General features: G+C 36.2%; 1 protein-coding gene and 1 non-coding gene across 2 annotated transcripts; one reads left to right on the top strand and one right to left on the bottom strand.

The window, feature by feature from the left end:
* Nucleotides 1-184: 184 nt before the first annotated feature.
* Nucleotides 185-15356, bottom strand: LOC126822375 (adenylyltransferase and sulfurtransferase MOCS3). Its single transcript, XM_050551246.2, has 12 exons — nucleotides 15185-15356; nucleotides 11942-12074; nucleotides 11477-11569; nucleotides 10489-10609; nucleotides 8720-8794; nucleotides 6007-6124; nucleotides 5382-5490; nucleotides 3888-3950; nucleotides 2846-3009; nucleotides 2345-2392; nucleotides 1433-1535; nucleotides 185-454 (listed from the first exon to the last, which is right to left on the bottom strand). Exons 1-12 carry the CDS (start codon nucleotides 15287-15289, stop codon nucleotides 207-209), a joined length of 1380 nt encoding a protein of 459 aa, XP_050407203.1. The 5' UTR covers nucleotides 15290-15356; the 3' UTR covers nucleotides 185-206.
* Nucleotides 7795-7911, top strand: LOC126822822 (U5 spliceosomal RNA). Its single transcript, XR_007681033.1, has one exon. It is a non-coding gene; the product is annotated as a U5 spliceosomal RNA (small nuclear RNA).
* Nucleotides 15357-21597: the final 6241 nt, after the last annotated feature.

Here is a 21597-nt window from a genome sequence, read left to right as displayed (position 1 = left end):
GTTTAATTTCATTTCAATAGTTCGCTTGCGCGTAGGGGTCTTTAGCAGTGGGAAGAAACAGGAAGACTAGGAGAAAACCCATGAGGTTGGACAAGCGACCCTATTCCTTGTCACGTACAACCAGGGATTCGAAACCACACCGGTGGAAGCCAACGTAAAATACAACTAACTCCCAGACACACTCTACTTTTACAAATGAAATTTTATTAATACTGAGGAAAATTATGATCAACATTTTTACTCCATGAATGTAATCCTCCATTTATATCTTTAATTTCAATATTATTGTCCAATAGCTGTTGCTTTAATGTATTAACTGCTGACTGAGAGTCATTACCACGGCGACAAACAACAACAATTGGCACTTTATCATCACCATTTGATTTCAACTGATTAATTCTGTCTTTTACTTCTGATATTTTTTCTTCTTTTTGAAGTGAAGAAACTGGAATGTCTAAATATTGGTTAAATAAAATAAACTCTTGTTTTCTTATTCCAATAAGCCTACTTAAGCTAATTATGTTTTCCTTTTGTATTCGGTAACGAACCGTAATAATAGAATATGCCTACCAAATCCATGACATCGCTGACACAATAGGGAAAAGTAATGCTAATAATGATGATTAGGCCTACTTGTACAATTGCTGGTTTATTGAGCAGTATGTAGCACAGAGAGGGAGAGAAAGAGAGATGGGGTTTAACATCCACTCGACGCAAACTAGGTCATTTCAGGACTAACATATGGTTCAATTTTATTTCAATAGTTTGCTTGCGCGTAGGGTTTTTTAGCAGTGTAGGAGAAAACCGAGGGACCCAGAGAAAACCCATGAGGTTGGCCAGGTGATGCTACTCCATGTCATGTACAACTGGGGAATCGAAACCACACCAGTTGACCAGTATGTAACAAGGCTGGGTGATTTGTGGCTTTTTTGAAGAGGGACTTCAAATAATCAAGTAAGTAACAAACACTCAAAACAAACGTAACCACCGTTCACTGACTACAGCAAGCGAGGACGGCTAAATATCGGTAATTAATATAACTGTAAACAATAGAGTTTGGCCCAGTTACTGGAGATCGCAGGTGTATGGTATGGCACGTGTTTCACAAGGCGCTGGAGAAGGGTGGCCTAAACCATGCACTTTTACCTTAAACACCTGCCAAAGTTGCCCTGCGCCTTATCTATGCATGCGCCTAATACACCGAAAAATACGGCAGGAAGTTTATCATATGGAGAATCCACGGAATACTATCCAGTGTACTGGACTGTTCTGTATTTGTATGGGGTCGATGAAGGGGATTATTATATCAAGAAGCTGATGAATTACAATTGTCAGTTTAATCGTATTGACTACCGTATTTGTATGAAAATAAATCCTATGAAATCTGGGATGGCTAGTTTAAAAATATAAGCCATATTTTGTTAAAGGATACTGATAGTTTGTGTATTTGGTAGTTGACATATTTCTAATTCTACAGGTTGTCGTACATCTACTAATATATGAGGTTTCTTTTCTTCTAACATACTTTTATATTCCTGAAAATAGACATATAATAAATTAAACGTCTGCACAACTTTAAGAGTACTAGTATTTTTAAAATAATGAAAAGTGTTGTGTGGAGCTGGGAAATAGTGTAAATATATGTCAATTATGAAAAGTTAAATAAAATAAAATTAAGAGAGAGAGAGAGAGAAATGGGGATTAACGTCTACTCGACACAAACTAGGTCATTCCGGGACTAACATATGGTTTAATTTTATTTCAATAATTTGCTTGTGCTTAGGGGTCTTTAGCAGTGGGAGGAAACCGGAGGACCCGGAGAAAACCCACGAGATTGGACAGGCGACGCTACTCCATGTCACGTACAACCGGGGATTCGAAACCACGCCAGTTGACTCAATGACAGGCCTTATGATACAGCACTCACGTGCTAACCATTCGGCCATCCAACCCCCGAAATAAAATTAAATTAAATGAAATGGGGTTTAAGATCTGTGCACCAACTGGGCTAATGAAGACTGGCATACGCTATGCATGTGAGAAATTTTGCCACGGCAGCAGTATTTTCAACTACTCTTCAACAAATTCCAAGGGTACATGCCAACAATTAAAAAGATGGATCTCGTTTTTTTGTCCCTTCCAAACAACAAGACACTTTTTCCTTGCCAAGCTCTCCATCCTACAGGAAATCAGTCTGGATAATATGGAAGAACTTTCTGGACAAACACTGGGGTCGAACCCATACCCCCTAATTAGTGAGCCAGTGTCATACACATTAAAGACCCATGGCTCCCAATCATGAAAAGAGAAAAGCTGTGTTGAAAGAAGTAAATTGTGAACTAACCTTAGCAGACATTCTTTGTTCTTTCTCTAAAATATTCATAGCTTTATCCTAAAAATCATAAATTCAAACATCAATTCAAAAGCTTCCAAAAAGTGCACATTCCTACACTTTTACTCAAAACATTCTCAGACTTAAGTTATGATTTTACTCAAAATTGTTCGCCTTATTTTAACTAAAATATAACCCTATATAAAACTTTTGTTGTTTTAATGTATCGAATACATCAATAAGAAACTATGTACAAAGTTCTATGTTTCTGGATCAAAGATATTTCTCATAAACAGTGATTGAAAGTTGAGTAAATTCTTATGAGAAATATATTTCATACAAAAACACACCACCTATTACAAGTACGATCAACATGAAACTTGGCAGGGTTTTTCCTTGGATAATTTTGCATTGACTGACAGACTTCGATTTCTTATATGACGTTACAATTCCAAGATGGCTTTTATGATGTCATACTCAGTTTCTGGTCCATGTTTGAAAAAAAGGGCCTACCTTATCTGATGCCTTTGCTCCACAGAATTGTTCATAATCTATTAACTGAGTTATAGTTGGTGCATCACCACAGACTGGACAAGATGGCTGCCTTCCTCGTAGTTTCACACATCGGAATGTTCCGTCTATAGCATCAAATAACAACATTCTCTGACCAAACGATGCTAATTTATAATAAGGTATAATTTATATTGTAACATGGACGGGAGATCTTCCTTTGTTCTTTTCGTTGAATAAGCAGATTGTTTTCCCTCTAGTAGATTGGGTGGAGCTTAACCGTGCAATAACTAGACATGTTCAATGTTATTGCACTCTTTTGCTGGTTTACACTAGTTTTAGTAGAAATCATATAGAGAAGTGGGGTGGGTTCCCTATGCAATAACAACAAGCATGTTGAGCAGGTGCCAATGTTACAAGTCATTTATAGCACGCCTCTGGTTAAACCTGTTAACTCATGAAAGCTGTGCTATAAATATAACTTAATTAACTTAATATTTTCAACAGTGGTACACAATGACCTAAGCAGGGGACCAACTTTAAATAGACCTATTACTGTTAAAATAGGGGAATCAATAGATGTATGCTTAGTGAAAAGTTTTCAGATTCTATTAATCATACATTATGCAAGAGCTAAATCTGCCTATTGCAAGTCTTTCTTTAGGCCTGAAATGTTATTAATTTGACATTAATTAACCTATCCAGACCATAATCAACTCTAGATGTGATCTTATGTGTCAGATTTTCAATGGATTTGAATCCGATTTGCTGCTCAATGCTCATTGATTATTAAATCCAAAAATAAATAATTGAAACTATGTTTTTTTATCATACCGACTTTAGTAATGATGATCAAGGATAGGCCTATTATTCAACTGCTAATATCTCGCTTCAGAGTGGAGCAATGTGACTGAAATTTTCAGCAAATTCCCTTCACATTATCTAGTTTTTAACTATTATAGTGAGAACTGTCAGCTCTTTATCTTATCTACCATAATGCCCCTTTAAAATATTTATAGAAATGTTTACATCAACAGAAGGATACATTTTATTCCAGATGCTATTTTAATTGCTTCTAATGCCTGCATACATCCAATTATTCCTGGCACTGAAATAAAGAAATTAAATATCCAAACATATTTGCAATATTTCTGTCCTCATTTAACAACTATGATTTTTTAAATCACACGCAACAGACCTGTCACCATATCATCCAATAAAATTAATGTTTTTAGAGAAATTATCAACACCTGTAGGAGAGAGAGAAATGGGGTTTAACTTCCACTCGACACAAACTAGGTCATTTCGGGACTAGCACATGGTTCAATTTTATTTCATTTAATCGCTTGCGCATAGGGGTCTTTAGCAGTGGGAGGAAACTGTAGGACCCGGAGAAAACCTACAAGGTTAGACAGGTGACCCTACAACTTGTCATGTACAACCGAGGAATCGAAACCACGCCAGGTGACTCAATGACAGTCCTTATGATATAGCGCACACATGCTAACCATTCGGCCATCCCCCGCTGTAAGAGCTGTTAGGGACTGTGATAGGGAATGGTAACAGTGCCATGATATTATGATGATTTGAAAACAGCCCTATACTCGGCAATCTCTGCAGATGATATAAACAAGCCAGTGCCACCTATAAGTAATGGCTAAAATCTGTTGATGAGCCTCTTTCTAATTCAATTGAATCCAAGCTGCGAGATAAGCTCTCTTTGATATTTTGATTTTCCTTCCTTAATTAAATGTCAAATAATCAATCCGAGTACATTTTAGCGTGGACTAAGGCATATAAAAATAGACATTGTCCTAAAAATTGACCATCAGCACCAGTGACTTTAGACAGCCATGGTACTTTTCTAAACTAAGAGAGAGACAGAGAGAAATAGAGTTTAACATCCACTCAACACAAACTAGGTCATTTCGGGACTAACACACGGTTCAGTTTTATTTCAATAATTCACGTAGGGGGTCTTTAGCAGTGGGAGGAAACTGGAGGACCCAGAGAAAACTCACGAGGTTGGACAGGCAACCCTATTCCTTGCCACGTACAACCAGGGAATCTCTAAACTAAGAGCATAAAGAAAATCGTGTTCTGTATCTTTAACAATAGTTGGGGAGTTGGATGGACGAATGGTTAGCATGTGTGCACGCTTTATCATGAGGCCTGTCATTGAGTCAACTGGCATGGTTTCGAATCCCCAGTTGTACGTGACAAGGGGTAGGGTTGCCTCTCCAACCTCGTGGGTTTTCTCTGGGTCCTCCTATTTCCTCCCACTGCTAAAGACACCTACCCGCAAGCTAATTATTGAAATAAAATTAAACCATATGTTAGTCCCGAAATGATCTAGTCTGTGTCGAGTGGATGTTAAACCCCATTTCTCTCTCTCTTTAACCATAGCTGTATTCAGATTGCATTGCAGAAAATTTCCAGAAGTGGTTCAAAAGTGTTCTAAAAGTTGGGGTCTTGAGCATTCCCTAGTGGATGGAATAGTTTTTGCAATACAAATATCATTATCATAATTTAAACTTACCTACACCTACGACTCCACCATCAGAACAATTTGTAACAGTTTGGGGTGGAGGGGGTTTAGGATACAAACATCTATAACATGGTCCATTCTCATAATTATATACAGTTAACTGAAAAATAACATGGTCCATTCTCATAATTATATACCGTTACATTCTCATAATTATGTACAATTAACTGTAATACATAAACAACATTTTTACCAATCTTACACAAACATAGTTAAACCAATTTATAAAGATAGAAATAAATAACAGAACGCAATATCTGTTTATTTTACCATGAACTGGGCCTCAAGTTGAAGCGCTACTCATTGCACGTCACAATTCCAAGATGGATGCAATGTCTTCATACTCAGTTACTTGTCCACAGTACATTGGTATCTGTTTAAATCAGACATGTATTTTTGGATATGTCTCCATTGTAGACTCTTCACTGAAGTAGCGACACAGTCTCTCGGAATCGAGACTGTTTACAATATTATCGCTATATTGTCTTCATCAATTGATTTGTCAACTTACAATATCTCCTTAATTCCTTTACTACAATCTCTTTCTTGAAATATAATTAAAATTCTGTGAGATGTATTAATTCTGAAAGTTTTAGTAATCTATTAATGTTCCTACCTGTCCCTCGAATCTAAGAGCACTACCTGAGACGAGAGTTTTACCTGCTATAACACAAGCATCATTGAGTAAATACCTGGTAGCCACATTATCTGTAGCATCTAATACTATATCATATCTAGTCAGGTATTAAGGATCAAATATATTGATTGCTGTATAAAAGGGGTAAGGGTCTTATGGGGGTTGAGTAGCTGAATGGTTTAACGAGCGCATTTTAGATCATAAGGTCTGTCATTGAGTCAAGTGACATGGTTTTCATTCCCCACAAGGAGGAGGGAGAGAGAGAGAGAAATGGGGTTTAACGTCCACTCGACACAAACTAGGTCATTTCGGGACTAACATATGGTTTAATTTTATTTCAATAATTCCCTTGCGCATAGGGGTCTTTAGCAGTGGGAGGAAACCGGAGGACCCGGAGAAAACCCACAAGGTTGGACAGACGACCCTACTCCTTGTCACGCACAACCGGGGATTCGAAACTACGCCAGTCGACTTAATGACAGACTCTAACCATTCAGCCATCCTACCCCCCACAAGGAGAAGGGTTGCCTGATCAACCATGTGCAGACGAATTATTGAAATGTACGTTACATCCCATTAACCTCTGTCTGTTTAAAAGGATTAAACACCGTTATTAAAAGTTGAACTCAAAAGAAATGTCAGTTCAAAAGTCATTCAATTCCATTCATTAAAAAAAGGTTATGTTGAATTGATTATATGTCAAAGTTTGCCATCCTTGCACGATATATAATAAGATATGGCCAAAATCAGATAGCAACACCTATAATTTTCCCTGAAATCATTCGAAGAGCAGCTTCTTAATTTGTTTAAATCAAAGCCGGGAGATTTGTTTTCTTAATTAAATGTTAAATAATCAATTTGAGTATATTTCAGGTAGAAACCTTGAAATTTAGGTATTAATTGTCCGAATAATATAAAAGATTCAAGACTAGTGTACAGTTGTTTGATACTGTTATTTTTTGTTGTAATTGTCTAAATTACTATTTATTTGTCTTCTTTAAACAACATTATTAATATATATATTTTAATCAAAACTTCTGGTCGCCTGTCCAACCTCGTGGTTTTTTTTCCGGGTCCTCCGGTTTCCTCCCACTGCTAAAGACCCCTACGCGCAAGCGAATTATGTAAATAAAATTAAACCATATGTTAGTCCCGAAATGACCTAGTTTGTGTTGAGTGGACGTTAAACCCCATTTCTCTCTCTCTCTCTCAAAACTTCTGCAGACAATATTTAGGATGCAGTATCAACACATATGATTACTGGTAGCTATATGAAATCTTTTGATAAAGGTCGTTTTAATCCAATTAAATCCAATGAGTACATTTTAACAAGAAATATGATGCCAAAGATGAACAGCAACTTATAATGACAAAAAGTAAGGTTGTAGAGTAAGTGACCTAACACCAGAGCTCATACATTCATTCTAGCTAATATACCCTCAAGCTGTTTGACCCACTTTACTCACTGTCCTCAGAAAAACTAGGTCACTAACAACAGTGTAGGTATTTAAAATTTAAGGGGAAGGAACTCCTGTCCACAGTTGCCTCATATGTTTCAATGACTTTTGCAAATAAGTTTTTATTTTTACAATTTTCATTTTAAACATTTTAATCAAATTGTACAAATTCTAATACTCAATTAACATGTATTCGCAGACAGAAAATTTAATGGAAAATGCATTTTATAAAATTCAAAAACCTTGGCCAGAAAACTCGCTGATAAAACAACATACTAAAAATAGTATACCATCTCATGACTTTTTATTTTTACTCTGGTTTCTCCTCATATATCGAGTAAATCTTTCGCCTTTTACTAAAGATTTCCGTGGGGAGGAACAATTTAATGAGTCTATAGACAATTTTTTCAACCCTACCTAGTAGGGTAACATTAAATAAAAAGAGATTGACCCATTCCCTTTTATTTAGGTAGCATTTATGCAAGCTAAAAAGTTCAAAATAACATTTAACTTAGATGGAAATGAAATTAACATTTATTAAAAGTAAGTGACCTAATTAAAGAAACATTAGTTAAGATTTAGATAAAGAGCTGATCATTCTTACTATAATAGTTCGAAAATAGATAATGAAAATATTGAAAATTTCATTTAAATTACTTCATTCTGAGCCAGGTTATCACCGTTTGTAGTGTTGACAAGATGTGTGCATTGTGGTAACCAGAGAACTGGTATATTCAAGACTTGGCCTCGCTTTCCCATTTTTAAATGGCGAACCATTCTAATCTAGTTAAAATCTCAAGTATCCAATGCCATCATAGTTGATTATGGTCTGGATAAGTTAATTAATGTCTAATTAATAGTTTATATAACATTTCAGGCCTAAAGAAAGACCTGTAATAGCCAAATTTAGCTATTGCATAATGTATGTTTAAGAGAAGAAAAATGGTCATTGTCAGAGAATACTGAAAATACAGTTTACAGTTTGGGAATTGATATTCATATTCAACAATTTGTATGGTTTATGAAAACAAATTATTATGGCTTGCTAAGGTTCATTTACTAGAGGACCAAAACCACCAATATAAGGCTTATACTCTATAGTAAGGATTACCTTTTCCAATAAACATGTCAAACAGCACATGTTTGATTGATAAGACTAGAGGATAAAGAATGATTTTTGTCAGAGGGGATCTAACTAAGATTTTAGTTAAAAGATAATGATATAAAAAGGATACTGTGATATTATAGGTAGAGCATTAGAACTGTTTAAAGCTAGGTGATAAGGTACATATTCCACACCAGAATTTAACCTGAAACATAGTCATTATAATCATATTTTAAATTTAAACATATGTTATTGATCATAAATCATTAAAGGGATGAAAGACAAGTGAATTCACTTACAAAGCTTTTCTGCCTACCTCACAAATACCTGATATACATCATTATTAAAACACTATACATGTAATAAATATTAGTTTATATCATTCTAATATATTCATAACTATACTTCTATATTCTAACCATACTTCTATAATTATAGCTACAAATTTGATAGGGGGATCACGGTGGCTTAGTGGGTAAGGCGCTGGCTCGCTAGCCTGGAGGTCGGGTGTTGGGTGAGAAAGTTCATCCCGATTTTCCGGCGTGGTTCCCCCTTGTCAGGGATGCAGGACGGAGGGCCTGACAAGGATAGCTGTCTAGTCATTCGGATGAGACGAAAAACCGAGGTCCCGTGTACACATTGGCGTGCATGTAAAAGATCCCTTGACTGTTGGAATTCGATATAAGAGTAGGCCGTAGTGCCGCTGTCCAGGCAAAATTTCCCTCATAGCACACTGTATGGCGTATGCCCGTCTTCATTAGCCCAGTTCGGAGCAAAACAGTAGGACGTTAAACCTCATTTCATTTCATTTCATTTCACAAATTTGATAATTATAGCTACAATTTTGATGATTATAGCTACAATTTTGATAATTATAGCTACAATTTTGAGAATTATAGCTACAATTTTATACGGAATATACTAAAATTATAATCATATCCCACATATTATACAATAAATGATATTAAATAAACTTAATGTTTGAAAACACCATGATTCAAAAAACACAGACAAGTTCTTGCCAAGTGACCAATTATTTTGATGAGGCTCTTTTTAATACGATTGAATCCAATTTGTCATGGTCAGATAGTTGGGCAAATTTTAATTTTGGGATATCTTCGACGTCTTCTAAATGACTCGCTTCATTTGAAACAAATTCTGTCAGTTGATTCAAGGGTGGTAATTATCTAGATGGTGTCAAAATGAAATAAAATGAAATGGGGTTTAACGTCCTACTGTTCTGCTCCTATACTGGACTAATGAAGACGGGCATATGCCATACAGTGTGCTATGCGTGAAATTTTGCCCGGGCAGCGGCACTATGGCCTACTTTTATATCAAATTCCAACTACCAAGGGATCTTTTACGTGCACACCAATGTAAACACGTGCCCTTGGTTTTCCGTCCCATCTGAACGACTAGACAGCTGTCCTTGTCAGACCCTCCGTCCGGCACCACTGACAAGGGAAACCACGTCGGAAAACCATGATTCACTTTCTCAGCCAATGCAGGGATCGAACAGGCAACCTCCAGACTACCAAGCCAGCGTCTTACCCACTTAGCCACCGTGGCTCACCGGTGTCAAATTAGTTGCCCAGTCCATATATGGGGTGCAGAGGTCCCTTGAGTTGTTAATGATGATTTCTTCTTTAAATCACATGGCATTCCTCAAGGTATTAATATCCAATTCTTTTTCAAGCTGCCTGTCCAACCTCGTGGGTTTTCTCTGGGTCCTCCGGTTTCCTCCCACTGCTAAAGACCCCTACGCGCAAGCGAATTATGTAAATAAAATTAAACCATATGTTAGTCCCGAAATGACCTAGTTTGTGTCGAGTGGAAGTTAAACCCCATTTCTCTCTCTCTCTCTCTTTTTCAAGCTGGCTATTTGAGTTGTCCTACCTGTGACAAGAAGTGGCAATTGATTGTGATTTAGACATTCCTACACGATCTTCTGTATGAAGTATCTGACGATGTAGATTACTTAATTCTACTTCATCATAATCTACAATACCTAGCCTACCTGAAAATATAACGCAATACACAGGTAGCAACATGGGTGACTACATGATACGTCCACAGGAAAATATAACTCAATACACAAGTAGCTACATGGGTGACTACATGATACGTCCACAGGAAAATGTGAATCCAGATAAAAATAGAGAGTGAGGAATCGAAAAATGAAAATGGTGGTGTATAAACAGACAAATATGTGGCAGACAAATGACAGACAACAGTGGGATTGTACCTGATTTTCTATTACATGTAGTTAATTACAGGTGTGTTGAATACATTTGTCACTTATTGTTCAGTAGAAAAGTTAAAACCTAGCCTCACAAATGTGTGCAGTGCGAGAGGAATGCGAAACTGAAAATGTAGGTATAAAAAGACAAATGACAGGTAACAGTGGAAATGTACCTGCATTTGTTCCTGATAGGGGGGGGGGTGGATGGCCGAATGGTTAGCACGTGCGCGCGCTGTATCATAAGGCCTGTCATTGAGTCAACTGGCGTGGTTTCAACTCCCCGGTCGTATGTGAAAAGAAGTAGGGTCGCCTGTCCAACCTCGTGGGTTTTCTCCGGGTCTTCCGGTTTCCTCCCACTGCTAAAGACCCCTACGCGCAAGCGAATTATTGAAATAAATTTTTTTTTTTTAAAAACATGTTAGTCCCGAAATGACCTAGTTTGTGTCGAGTGGACTTAAACCCATTTCTCTCTCTCTCCGTCTCTCTTAGTTCCTGATATTGTCTGTGACTGGAGGTTTATTTCCAGGCTTCTATCAGGTAGAAAGTAAAATATTGCAACTATCCAAAAACCATTTTCAAGGTTAGGGTTAGGATTATGAGAGTTATTTAAAGACCACAGAAAAAAAAAAATGTTAAACTAACCTATGCCAGCAGCCGCTAAATAAACAGCAGACGGACAACCCAATCCTCCTGCTCCAACTATCAATACGCTACTGTTAGTTAACTTCACTTGACCTTAAAATACAAAATATAAAAAACTTGTATTAACATTTACATGTGACCCTTTAGTAGAAAATATAACACTGATCTTCATCTTTAAATCTGATGGCAAAATGATACATATATCATCCAATGGCATAAAATTCAAAATTAAAAACACGATTAAAATTCAATATTGGTCCATTTCAATCAATACAGAATATAGAAAACCTGTATTAAAGATGCTGTGTGTTATGAGAGAAATTTTGTCTACTCTTTTTTATCGAATTCCAACTGTCAATGTGTACAATTACGTTTTCTGTGCCAGCACTTGCTGCAGTAAGGTTGTGGAAAGAAACATTGATAACAAACAAAATAAAATGGCGAGTGAGATTTATACCAACTCACCTGTAACACCTAATTCTGGTAATATCAATTGTCGACTATATCTACTGATACTTTCATTGGATAACTTGTTTACTTTATCTAAAGGTTTTAAGGCCTCTTTTGTAATGTCAGTTCTTAATGACAGTTGTTTTTCCTGGCGGGAAAAGAAAAGATTTAAGCATGGAACGAAATCTGATTTTATGTAATTATCACTCATTTTAAGACATTTCAAGACAATATACATGATTGTTTTTCTTCTATGGTAACATTTTTTTTCTTCTTAGAATTGCAACTGTCAAGCATATACATATCGGTTGTTCCGGCTCTAACTAATAAGTCTCTCTCTCTCTCTCTCTCTCCCTTTGGTCAGATCACACTTGACCCCTTTCCTTTGACCATAATGTATTTTATATTCCATTGATCTAGACAGACTTTAACGCTATATAACAATGGTTCACAACCTCTTTCCACTCGGAGGCTCCTCTGGGCATTTTACAAATCTTCCAAGATATTTGTTAAATCAAACATGGGCCTTCTTAATCTAAGAGAGAGAGAGGAATACGGTTTAACGTCCACTCGACACAAACAAGGTAATTTTGGGACTAACATTTGGTTCAATTTTATTTCAATAATTCGCTTGTGCTAGAGGTCTTTATGGCAGTGGGAGGAAACCTGAAGACCCGGAGAAAACCCACGAGTTTGGAAGGCGACTCTACACCTTGTCACATACAACTGGGGAATCGAAACCACGCCAGTTGACTCAATGACAGACCTTGAAGGCTTGATGCAACACAAGCTAACCATTCGGCCATCCAGCCCCACCAAACATGCAGCTGAACAAAAAGTAAAAATTAAATCCTTGTAAAGTAACAGCATGTTTGTCATTTGGTCATGAAAAAAAGCAATATCCAGAGAGTTCTTGGATTTTCGATTGACTGAATTTAGGATTATTTTGATCACGTAGACTACAGTACATGAAACAAATTGAAATTATTTTAAGTTCATAATTATGACTACTGTCTGATTCATCGTAAATTTTAAACGGATTTCTTCGATTATGAACAAACTACTTAACTTTGGTTATTATAAACTTACCTGTGTGTTTGTAATGAACTCCCGTTCGATAAAATCCATTGCACAACTAATTATCACAACGATGAGAACAATTTCTCTTTTGAAAAATTTGAAAATTTACTTGTAATTTCGACAGAGGCGATGTCAACAATGTCTTCGTGACGTATTGGTCGAATCCAATATACCTGTTGCGGGGGTTGGTTAACATTGAAAGATAGTTTGACAGCGCGATCATTTTGATCGTATATGGGTTTGGGCGACGAAAAATATCAATTGAAGGCAATTACATAGGAGATTTATATGGAAACCATTGATCGCCAGTCTATCAAATTTTCTTCACAATTAAAATATCACTGATTGCACGGATACTCGTAAAAATAAAGTCATGAATAAACTATAAATATCCTATCTTCTTTATGTTATAAATAATTTAACAAGGATCATGAAGCTTACCTCCGAATTCTCTGAGTGTATTTTTAATTTTATACGCATTCTTTCGATCGAATAATAACCGCTTCAGTAACATCTTTAAGCGTGTTGCGGCAGCCCTCAGCGTGTCTATTGCCGTATTGGGTGCCCGGGTGGGTATATAATGCTACTAAGCCCGTATGACCCCGTAAGAAGCGGAACATTAATTCTCGATTCGACAGTTTTGACCGAAGTGTGATAAAGCCCGTAAAACGAATGTATAGTTGTGTTTGTGCGGCATGCGTGTTCAAAAGTAAATAATCCCATCCGAGTCGCTAATCAAATAATTAGAACAAAATATTTCAAAAAGTAAAGCTATAAAATTTGCAGAGATTTTACTAGAATGTAAAAGACGGTAACTAAATACAGGAATGCGGTTAGTTATGTGTGCGAACGCTCAAACTCAATGCCAATTGTCGTAGGTATCCAGACCACTCGGACCAAAGACTACTCGGACTAAGACCAGTCGGACCAAAACAAGACCAGTCGGACCAATTAAATTATATTATAAGGCTAGACAATATGCTATTTATTTATTATTAAATCACAATACAAAGAAGCAAATAATTCTTATACGGAATTCTTATATTTAGAGTTGTTTGGTTCAATTTTGTGTACGTAAATAAATCAACGATTAGTTTTAAAATTAATTAATAATGGTGCAAAAAAAAAATATCAATCTAATTTTTCTTTACTCTTGCAATGAGACTCGGTATTTCCAGACTTTTGACAGTTTCTACATATACGGGTATACTGTTCTTGTCTGATAGCCTAATTTTACTTTTTCCACATTCGCGGTATCCCCAGTGGTTTCATTCCGTTCTACCCCACTAACCCCTGGGTTACTATATATGGGGGGGGGGGGGTGGAGACACGTTTTCAAGTTATCCGCCCTTGATGCGTTAATATAAACAGCACATAATAATACGAAGACCGGACGTTTATATGCCCCTTTTTAATCGTGACTACAAGTGTGGTTCTCGATATTTTGCGATTTTGAATACAATTATCAATTTATTCAAACAACACGTTATTATTAGTTCGAGTAGTCATATTAAAACACACACAATTATCAATTTATTCAAATAACACTTTATTATTGGTTCGAGTAGTCATATTAAAATAAACACAATTATCAATTTATTAAAATAACACTTTATTATTGGTTCGAGTAATTATATTAAAACAAACGCAATTATCAATTTATTAAAACAACATTTTATTATTGGTCCGAGTCGTCTTTCTGTTGGGTCCGAATAGTCTTTTTGTATGGTCCGAGTAGTCTATTTGTTTGGGCTGAGTGGTCTATCACTTGGTCCGACTGGTCTTGAACCGAGTGATCTTTGGTCCGAGTGGTCATGGATTCTTGTCGTAATTGTACTTGAATTTCCTATACTGTCACCCCTAATACGAAATGATATCTTCCGCAGAGTGACGTAACCATCTTCCATATTGGTATTTTTCTCTGGGAAAAGTTTGTGATATTTCAATTTTTCAAGAGAGAACTTGTTTTCATCGTTGTGATAATTAGTTGTGCAATGGATTTTATCGAACGGGAGTTCATTACAAACACACAGGTAAGTTTATAATAACCAACGTTAAGTAGTTTGTTCATAATCGAAGAAATCCGTTTAAAATTTACGATGAATCAGACAGTAATGATTAAATGAATCAGAATGCCTCCTTTTTAAATTTAATGGCTAAATAAAATGAGATTTATACCTTTTCCTGCAAAGTCATTTTCAGTTTTGCGATTTCTGCATTTCTTTTTGACAATTCGTCTTTTAAAAGTTGCAATTCATCCATCTCAACTATGTCAAAATTCATAAACTTTCTTGCGTTCTTTAAAACTCTCAGTCGGGAGCAAATCAAATGTTTACATTTTGACGTCACTTCCTTTAACAGGTACTTGTAGTCTCGTTTGTCATGTGGTTATATAGCAAGGGAGATTACTCCCGTGAATTATACACGTCTGGTAAAACAAGACATCTTTTAGCAGACGACGCGTGTCTTTTGACAGCTCTCGTGGGACCAACCAGGACAAGTCCAAGACGCTGAATTTTTGACAGACGTTACAAACAACCGTCATGGCCAGAACAAAGCAAGCTCCTTACAGAAATGCGCATACTCCTGAGAATCTAGTTCAGAAAATATTTGCTTCAAAGATTAAGTCCCACAACAAAAGAAGGTCAGATGTTGAAATAAAAGCTAGAAAGAAAACAAAACGCTATCGACCCGGGGTCAGAGCTATTAAAGAAATTAGAGCTAACCAAAGAAGTACAAAATTGCTGATTAAAAAATTACCATTCCAGAGATTGGTAAAAGATATTACTGAAACACATTTTCCTGGATTGAGAATGCAAACAGCTGCCTTAGCAGCACTTCAGGTAGTGACCTCATTATAATCTAAAATTTAAGTTTTCAAAATATTCTACCTAGGCCGCCCTAATGCTTCTAAATCATTCAGTTAGCTAGAGAAGGGAGCCACGGCGGTTCAGCGGGTAAGACGCTGGCTCGGAAGCCTGGGGGTCGTGTAGGTCCTATTCAATCCCAGCATTGGCCGAGAAAGTTGATCAAGATTTTCAGGCGTGTTCCCCACGTCACTAATTATGTCAGTGGTGCGGGACAGACAGAGGGCCTGGCAAGGGACAACGTATAATTGTTCAAGGTCCCGTGTACATTGGCATGCACGTAAAAGATCCCTTGGTGTATGTCCGTCTTCATTAGCCCAGTCGGAGCAGAACAGTAGGATGTTAAACCCAATTTCATTTCAATTTCTCAGTTAGCTAGAGACTCTTATTCTTAAAGGCTCAATACCACTCTTGTTGTAACTGAATAATATGTCCCAATCTTTATTCTGGTCAACAAATTGTACTATTTTCCAATATTCCAATTAATTGATGATACAAAACAAATTTCATCTTAACACACCTATTCACCTAATTTAAAAAATTGGAAAAATTCAACTAAATGATTTGGACAAGTAAAATAGGATTTAATGGATAATTTACACAACAGGTAGGACACTAACACATCGAGTACTTAGAATAAGGCTATTTTTTATTTTCTGGAGCTGTCGAGCCAGCAAGAGTGTTATTGTCCCTTTAAGCTTGTCTTACTCCTGACTAGGAGTAGAATCAGGAAAGGTTCATTTCAGTTTAACATGAACAACAGTAGGCTGGAGGAGGTATTTCCAAGATCAAGGAGAACTGCACTGCCACTTATCAACCATTAGTTTAATTAAAATCATCTGTCATTATCTGATTTTTACACTAGGGAACCTAAGGCTAAGTTCTAATCATCATATCAAAGTTCTATCAAGCAAAAATTTAGTAAAGATCTATATAATATCCCCAGCGACAATCTTCCATTAGCTTCTGAAACCCCCCAGGCCTAAGGAATTACTCCCATTATATCATTCACCACATAAACTAGTAGTAGTACACAATTTGAATCAAGTTCACCATGTGACGCCAACTTCAAACAAAGTACTCCAAACTTTAAAAGAAACATAACCGACATCTATCACCGAGTAATTTCTATAAAGACAGTGCACAGATGAATATAATTAATATGAATTCCCCCCTTATTTTTTTTTTGATTAAATAAATATTTGTTTTTTTTTTTCATTTACCAGGCATTAAAACATAGCTTATTGATTTAAAAATTGAAATTGATAAATTAAAAAAAATTCTTTTGCACAGGAAGCCACAGAAAGCTACATTGTTGGTCTATTTGAAGATGTGAACATATGTGCCATTCATGCCAAACGGGTGACAGTGATGCCAATGGACATGAAATTAGCACTGAGGCTTCGAGGAGATAAATATATATACCATGAACTTTGTTAAACTCGAATTAAAACACATTGATTGTGTCTGAATATTAAGTTTTGGAAAAAAAAAATGAAAAAGCAAAAAAAAGATCTCAGTTGGCACGTTTAGAACATTGATTGTGTCGTGCAGGATATTAAGTTTTCGAGAAAAATGAAAAAGTGAAGAAAAAAAAATATCTGTTCATCTTTAGAACATTGTAGCATATTTTAATGTATGGGTAATTATTCCTAAGGTTGATACTTTAAGAAATTCAAATGAAATTGTTTATTCCTTTGTACATATTATTATAGATTTTAATTATTTATATAAAACCAAAGCAAACCTGTGATATTTATAAATCATGTACATACAGTAACATTGTGTTGAATTATTCTTATTCTTGTTATTATTAAATATTATTGATTAAAAATTAAATTTATTATGTTCCCAAGATTTGTTGCAATGTTTTTTTTATTCCACAACCAATCTGTTAATATTAAGAATAGTATGACGGTGGCTGACTATATGTTTTGTAGTAGAGTATTTTGCGTAACAATGCATGGAGTTTCTTTTATTTCCTCTTATTTACCATGGGGGGGGGGGGGGGGTAGATGGCCGAATGGTTAGCATGTGCGCGTTTTATAATAAGGTCTGCCATAGAGTCAACTGGCGTGGTTTCAATTCCCTGGTTGTACTGGCAAGCAGTAGGGTCGCCTGTCCAACCTCATGGGTTTTCTCCAAGTCCTCCGGTTTCCTCCCACTGTAAAAGACCTCTACACGAATTATTGAAATAAAATTGAACCATGTGTTAGTCCCGAAATGACCTAGGTGTCCAGTGGACGTTAAACCCCATTTCTCTCTCTCTCTTATATACCATACAATGTTATAGGGAGTGTGAAGGGTAGCCCAGTGAGTCCTTGTCTTTTAGTTAAGTGTTTAAAATGGATTTTACCTGGAAGTTGGCGACTATCGTGATATAACATCACACATTATGCATTTGGTGAATAAATAATGACACGAAAATCCCATCAAAAGCCACAATTGGAAAATGCATTAGCCAAACTTTCCATTTACAATAAATGTTAGTTAATTAACATTTTTTTGGAGGGTTGGATGGCCGAATGGTCTTAAAGTGTACGTTTTAGATCATAAGTTCTGTCATTGAGTCAAGTGTAATGGTTTCGATACCAAGATTGTACATGACAATTAGTAGGGTCACCTGCCTAACCTCACAGGTTTTTTCGGGTGCTCTAGTTTCCTCCCACTGCTAAATAAAATCAAAGTTTGTCAGTCGATGGGCAATTGTCCAAGGAACATGTTAACTGTACTTGGATTGGCAGAGCTTTTTAAGCGTCGTCCCCAAGAAGAACAAGATCAGTAGCACTTGCCAATGTCTTGGAAATGTGACATATCAAAAATCAAAGCCTGTCAATCGATATGCAATTGTCCAAGGAACAAGCATGCCAAATTTCATATCAATTGTACTTGAATTGGCATAGCCTTGGGCTTTTTTCAAAGAGCATCAACCCCAAGAAGAACAAGATGAGTTGTGCTTCGGCGACAGTTCCTGGTCATTCGCATAGCCTTGGGGACAGTTCCTCGTCACAGAATAATAAGAGTACCGTAATTGGATTAATACTAAATGTCTATCAAGAAATCAGTTTTACACCAAAGCTTTGTCCAAAAGGAAACAGATGAAAATGTAAATCATAATGACAATCTCTAATATGCCGTTCAGACGCTAATATTTACGCTATAGTTCAGACGCTAATTTTTACGCCATAGTTTAATAACGGCAAGATTTATCAGCCAGGAGAGTGGAGCGCTCATACATATACGCCAAGCCAGCTTAATTTCTGACAGCCACGGTCAGCATTTATAGTTAATTATGTATTTATCCTACTTAATTAGCGGTTAGAGTCAACTAACTACACATTGTCACATACTGCCATTTTTATCAAGAAGATATGGTACTTACTCAGGTGAGAGAAAGAGAGAAATGGGGTTTAACGTCCATTCGACACAAACTAGGTCATTTCAGGACTAACACATGGATCAATTTTATTTCTATAATTCGGTTGTGCGTAGGGGTCTTTAGCAGTGGGAGGAAACCGGAGGAAACCGGAGGACCCGGAGAAAACCTATGAAGTTGGACAGGCCACCCTACTAGTTGTCACGTACAGCTGGGGATTAGAAAGCACGCCAGTTGACTCAATGACAGACCTTGTGATAAAGCACGTACATGCTAAGCATTCGGCCATCCAACCCCCCACTTACTCAGGTCCAATTAAACAAATTAAATAAGCTACCTGAAATTGGAATTTTTAAGCTGACCTGTTCTGACAGGAACGATAATGCTAAGTTCCCACTATAAAAATTCATGCTGCGATTGAAATCATGGTTTTAATCGTGGAGTAATCATTGTGATTCTATCAGGTCTTTTCATATCTTGAGGTCAGTCGTAGCAATCGTGTTGATCGTATCGAAACGTATCCGAACGTATCTGCACATACCTGATGATGGACTCAATAGAGACAATCCTATCACAATGCATCGCACGACAATGGGAACCTAGCATAAGCCAGCTTAGAAAAAGGTTTTTTTGTAGACAGGTTCTTACTAGCAAGCCCTCGCCCACCGCTTGCGTTCAGATGACAAAGTTCACAATCATTAAGCGTCTGAATGGCCTATAAGATAAATGCAATGTACACAAATGACTACAGAGGTTGTTTAGCAAGTCATCGTTTTTATTTAAGTTTATCACTTACATTCAACAAGGAAAAACTCACAAGACAAAAACAAGACCTGAAATGAACGCCTCCTAGCGTATTTTAAATGTATGTCATAAATTGAATGGGAGGTGGAATAATAGATATCTTTAGCATTAATAAAATAAAAGTATTAATTTCTTACATTAAAGTAGACAGTGCTGAATGGAACAACTATATAAATATTCTACTCTATTTTTACAATAAATTACATTTACAAAAATATTAACAAGATAAAAGGAATAACAAGTAAATTATCTGAGATTAATATGCAAGAAACAAGCAAGGGCAGAGAGGGAAAGCGAAAGGTGGGGTTTAAGGTCCACTCACACAAACTAAGTCATTTTGGGTCTAACATATTTCAAAAAGTCACTAGCATGTAAGGGTTTTTAGCAGTGGGAGGAAACAGGAGAACCTGGAGAAAACCCACGAGGTAGGACAGGCGACCCTACTCCTTGTCATGTACAAGCGGGGATTCAAAACCATGCTACTTGACTCAATGACCGAACTATGATCAAATGTGCACACGTTAACCATTCGGCCACCCAACCCTACGAAGTAGGGATATAATGGAGTGGGGTCTTGTCAACCCAATAATTCAGTCATTTTGATACAAACATATTAATTTTTTAAAACATGTTAAATTTTTTATTTCTATGAGTACGTGCAAAGCAATTTATGGGAAATTTGTCTGAGCAGCAGCGTTTCTGCCTACTCGTAAATTTCAAACTGTAAAGAGATATTTTTCCTTCATCCAAACTCCCAGCCATATTTTCGATTTCAGCCACATGAGTGCCTGGCTTGAAAAATCGTGAAGGATCTTCTCTGCCCAAGAAATAAGTATTGTAATACATCTTGATCTTATGACAGTGCCAAAATATTTGTGTTTGGGTTGATCATCAGCTAAGGTGAATCATACATGTACGATAACGACCATAGAAATGGCAGTCCATGAATCCCTGACCATGGTATGAAGGGGTCATCCGTGACCCGGGAAACATCTTGCGATATTAATCTCAGATTTTAAATCTTAAAACTATAAAGTAAAAGTAGGCAAAATTATGACTTAAGTAACAAATATATGAAAATAACCAATTCAACAAATAATATATAAATAGTATTTAGAAACAAACTAATCCCACAATTAATATTATATTTTTACTTATATAATACATACCAGAATATCTATTTGTGACCAAAGAAGAATTGATGAAACTCGGGGCACCTGTCACAGATATTTTCTGTGTTTGTAATTTTATATAATTAATACATTCCGACATAAAGTTCAAAGTACAATACAGGAATTAAATCTATCGTAATAATGCATGACATAAAAATAAAACATATAAATTTTTAATGTTACAAAAAACGAAGAAAAGTTAAATTAGATGAAATTTTTTTATAGTTATTTATGTCTTTTTTAAAATCTTAAACATAGATTTTTGTAAGTATTACATAAACTTGCCATAAACAATATATAGGGCCGTAAGCATCAACATTACTTAATCCGAAATATTAAAAAGTCACAGTTAATGACAAAATAGAGCATACA

The sequence above is a fragment of the Patella vulgata genome, chromosome 5 (genome assembly GCF_932274485.2).
Source record: "Patella vulgata chromosome 5, xgPatVulg1.2, whole genome shotgun sequence".
NCBI classification, from domain to species: Eukaryota; Metazoa; Mollusca; class Gastropoda; family Patellidae; genus Patella; species Patella vulgata.
This window is presented reverse-complemented; position numbering and strand designations above follow the sequence as displayed.

Bases quoted from the DNA above. Each gene is read 5' to 3' on its own strand.
- LOC126822375 (XM_050551246.2), bottom strand. From the start codon at position 15,289: ATGAATTTTGACATAGTTGAGATGGATGAATTGCAACTTTTAAAAGAC. The intron at 8,795-10,488 runs GTAGGACAACTC...ACTATGTTTCAG, and splicing joins ATTGCCACTTCTTGTCACAG to GTTAAATTCTGGTGTGGAAT. The intron at 3,951-5,381 runs GTAAGTTTAAAT...TCTTTATTTCAG, and splicing joins TGGTGGAGTCGTAGGTGTAG to TGCCAGGAATAATTGGATGT.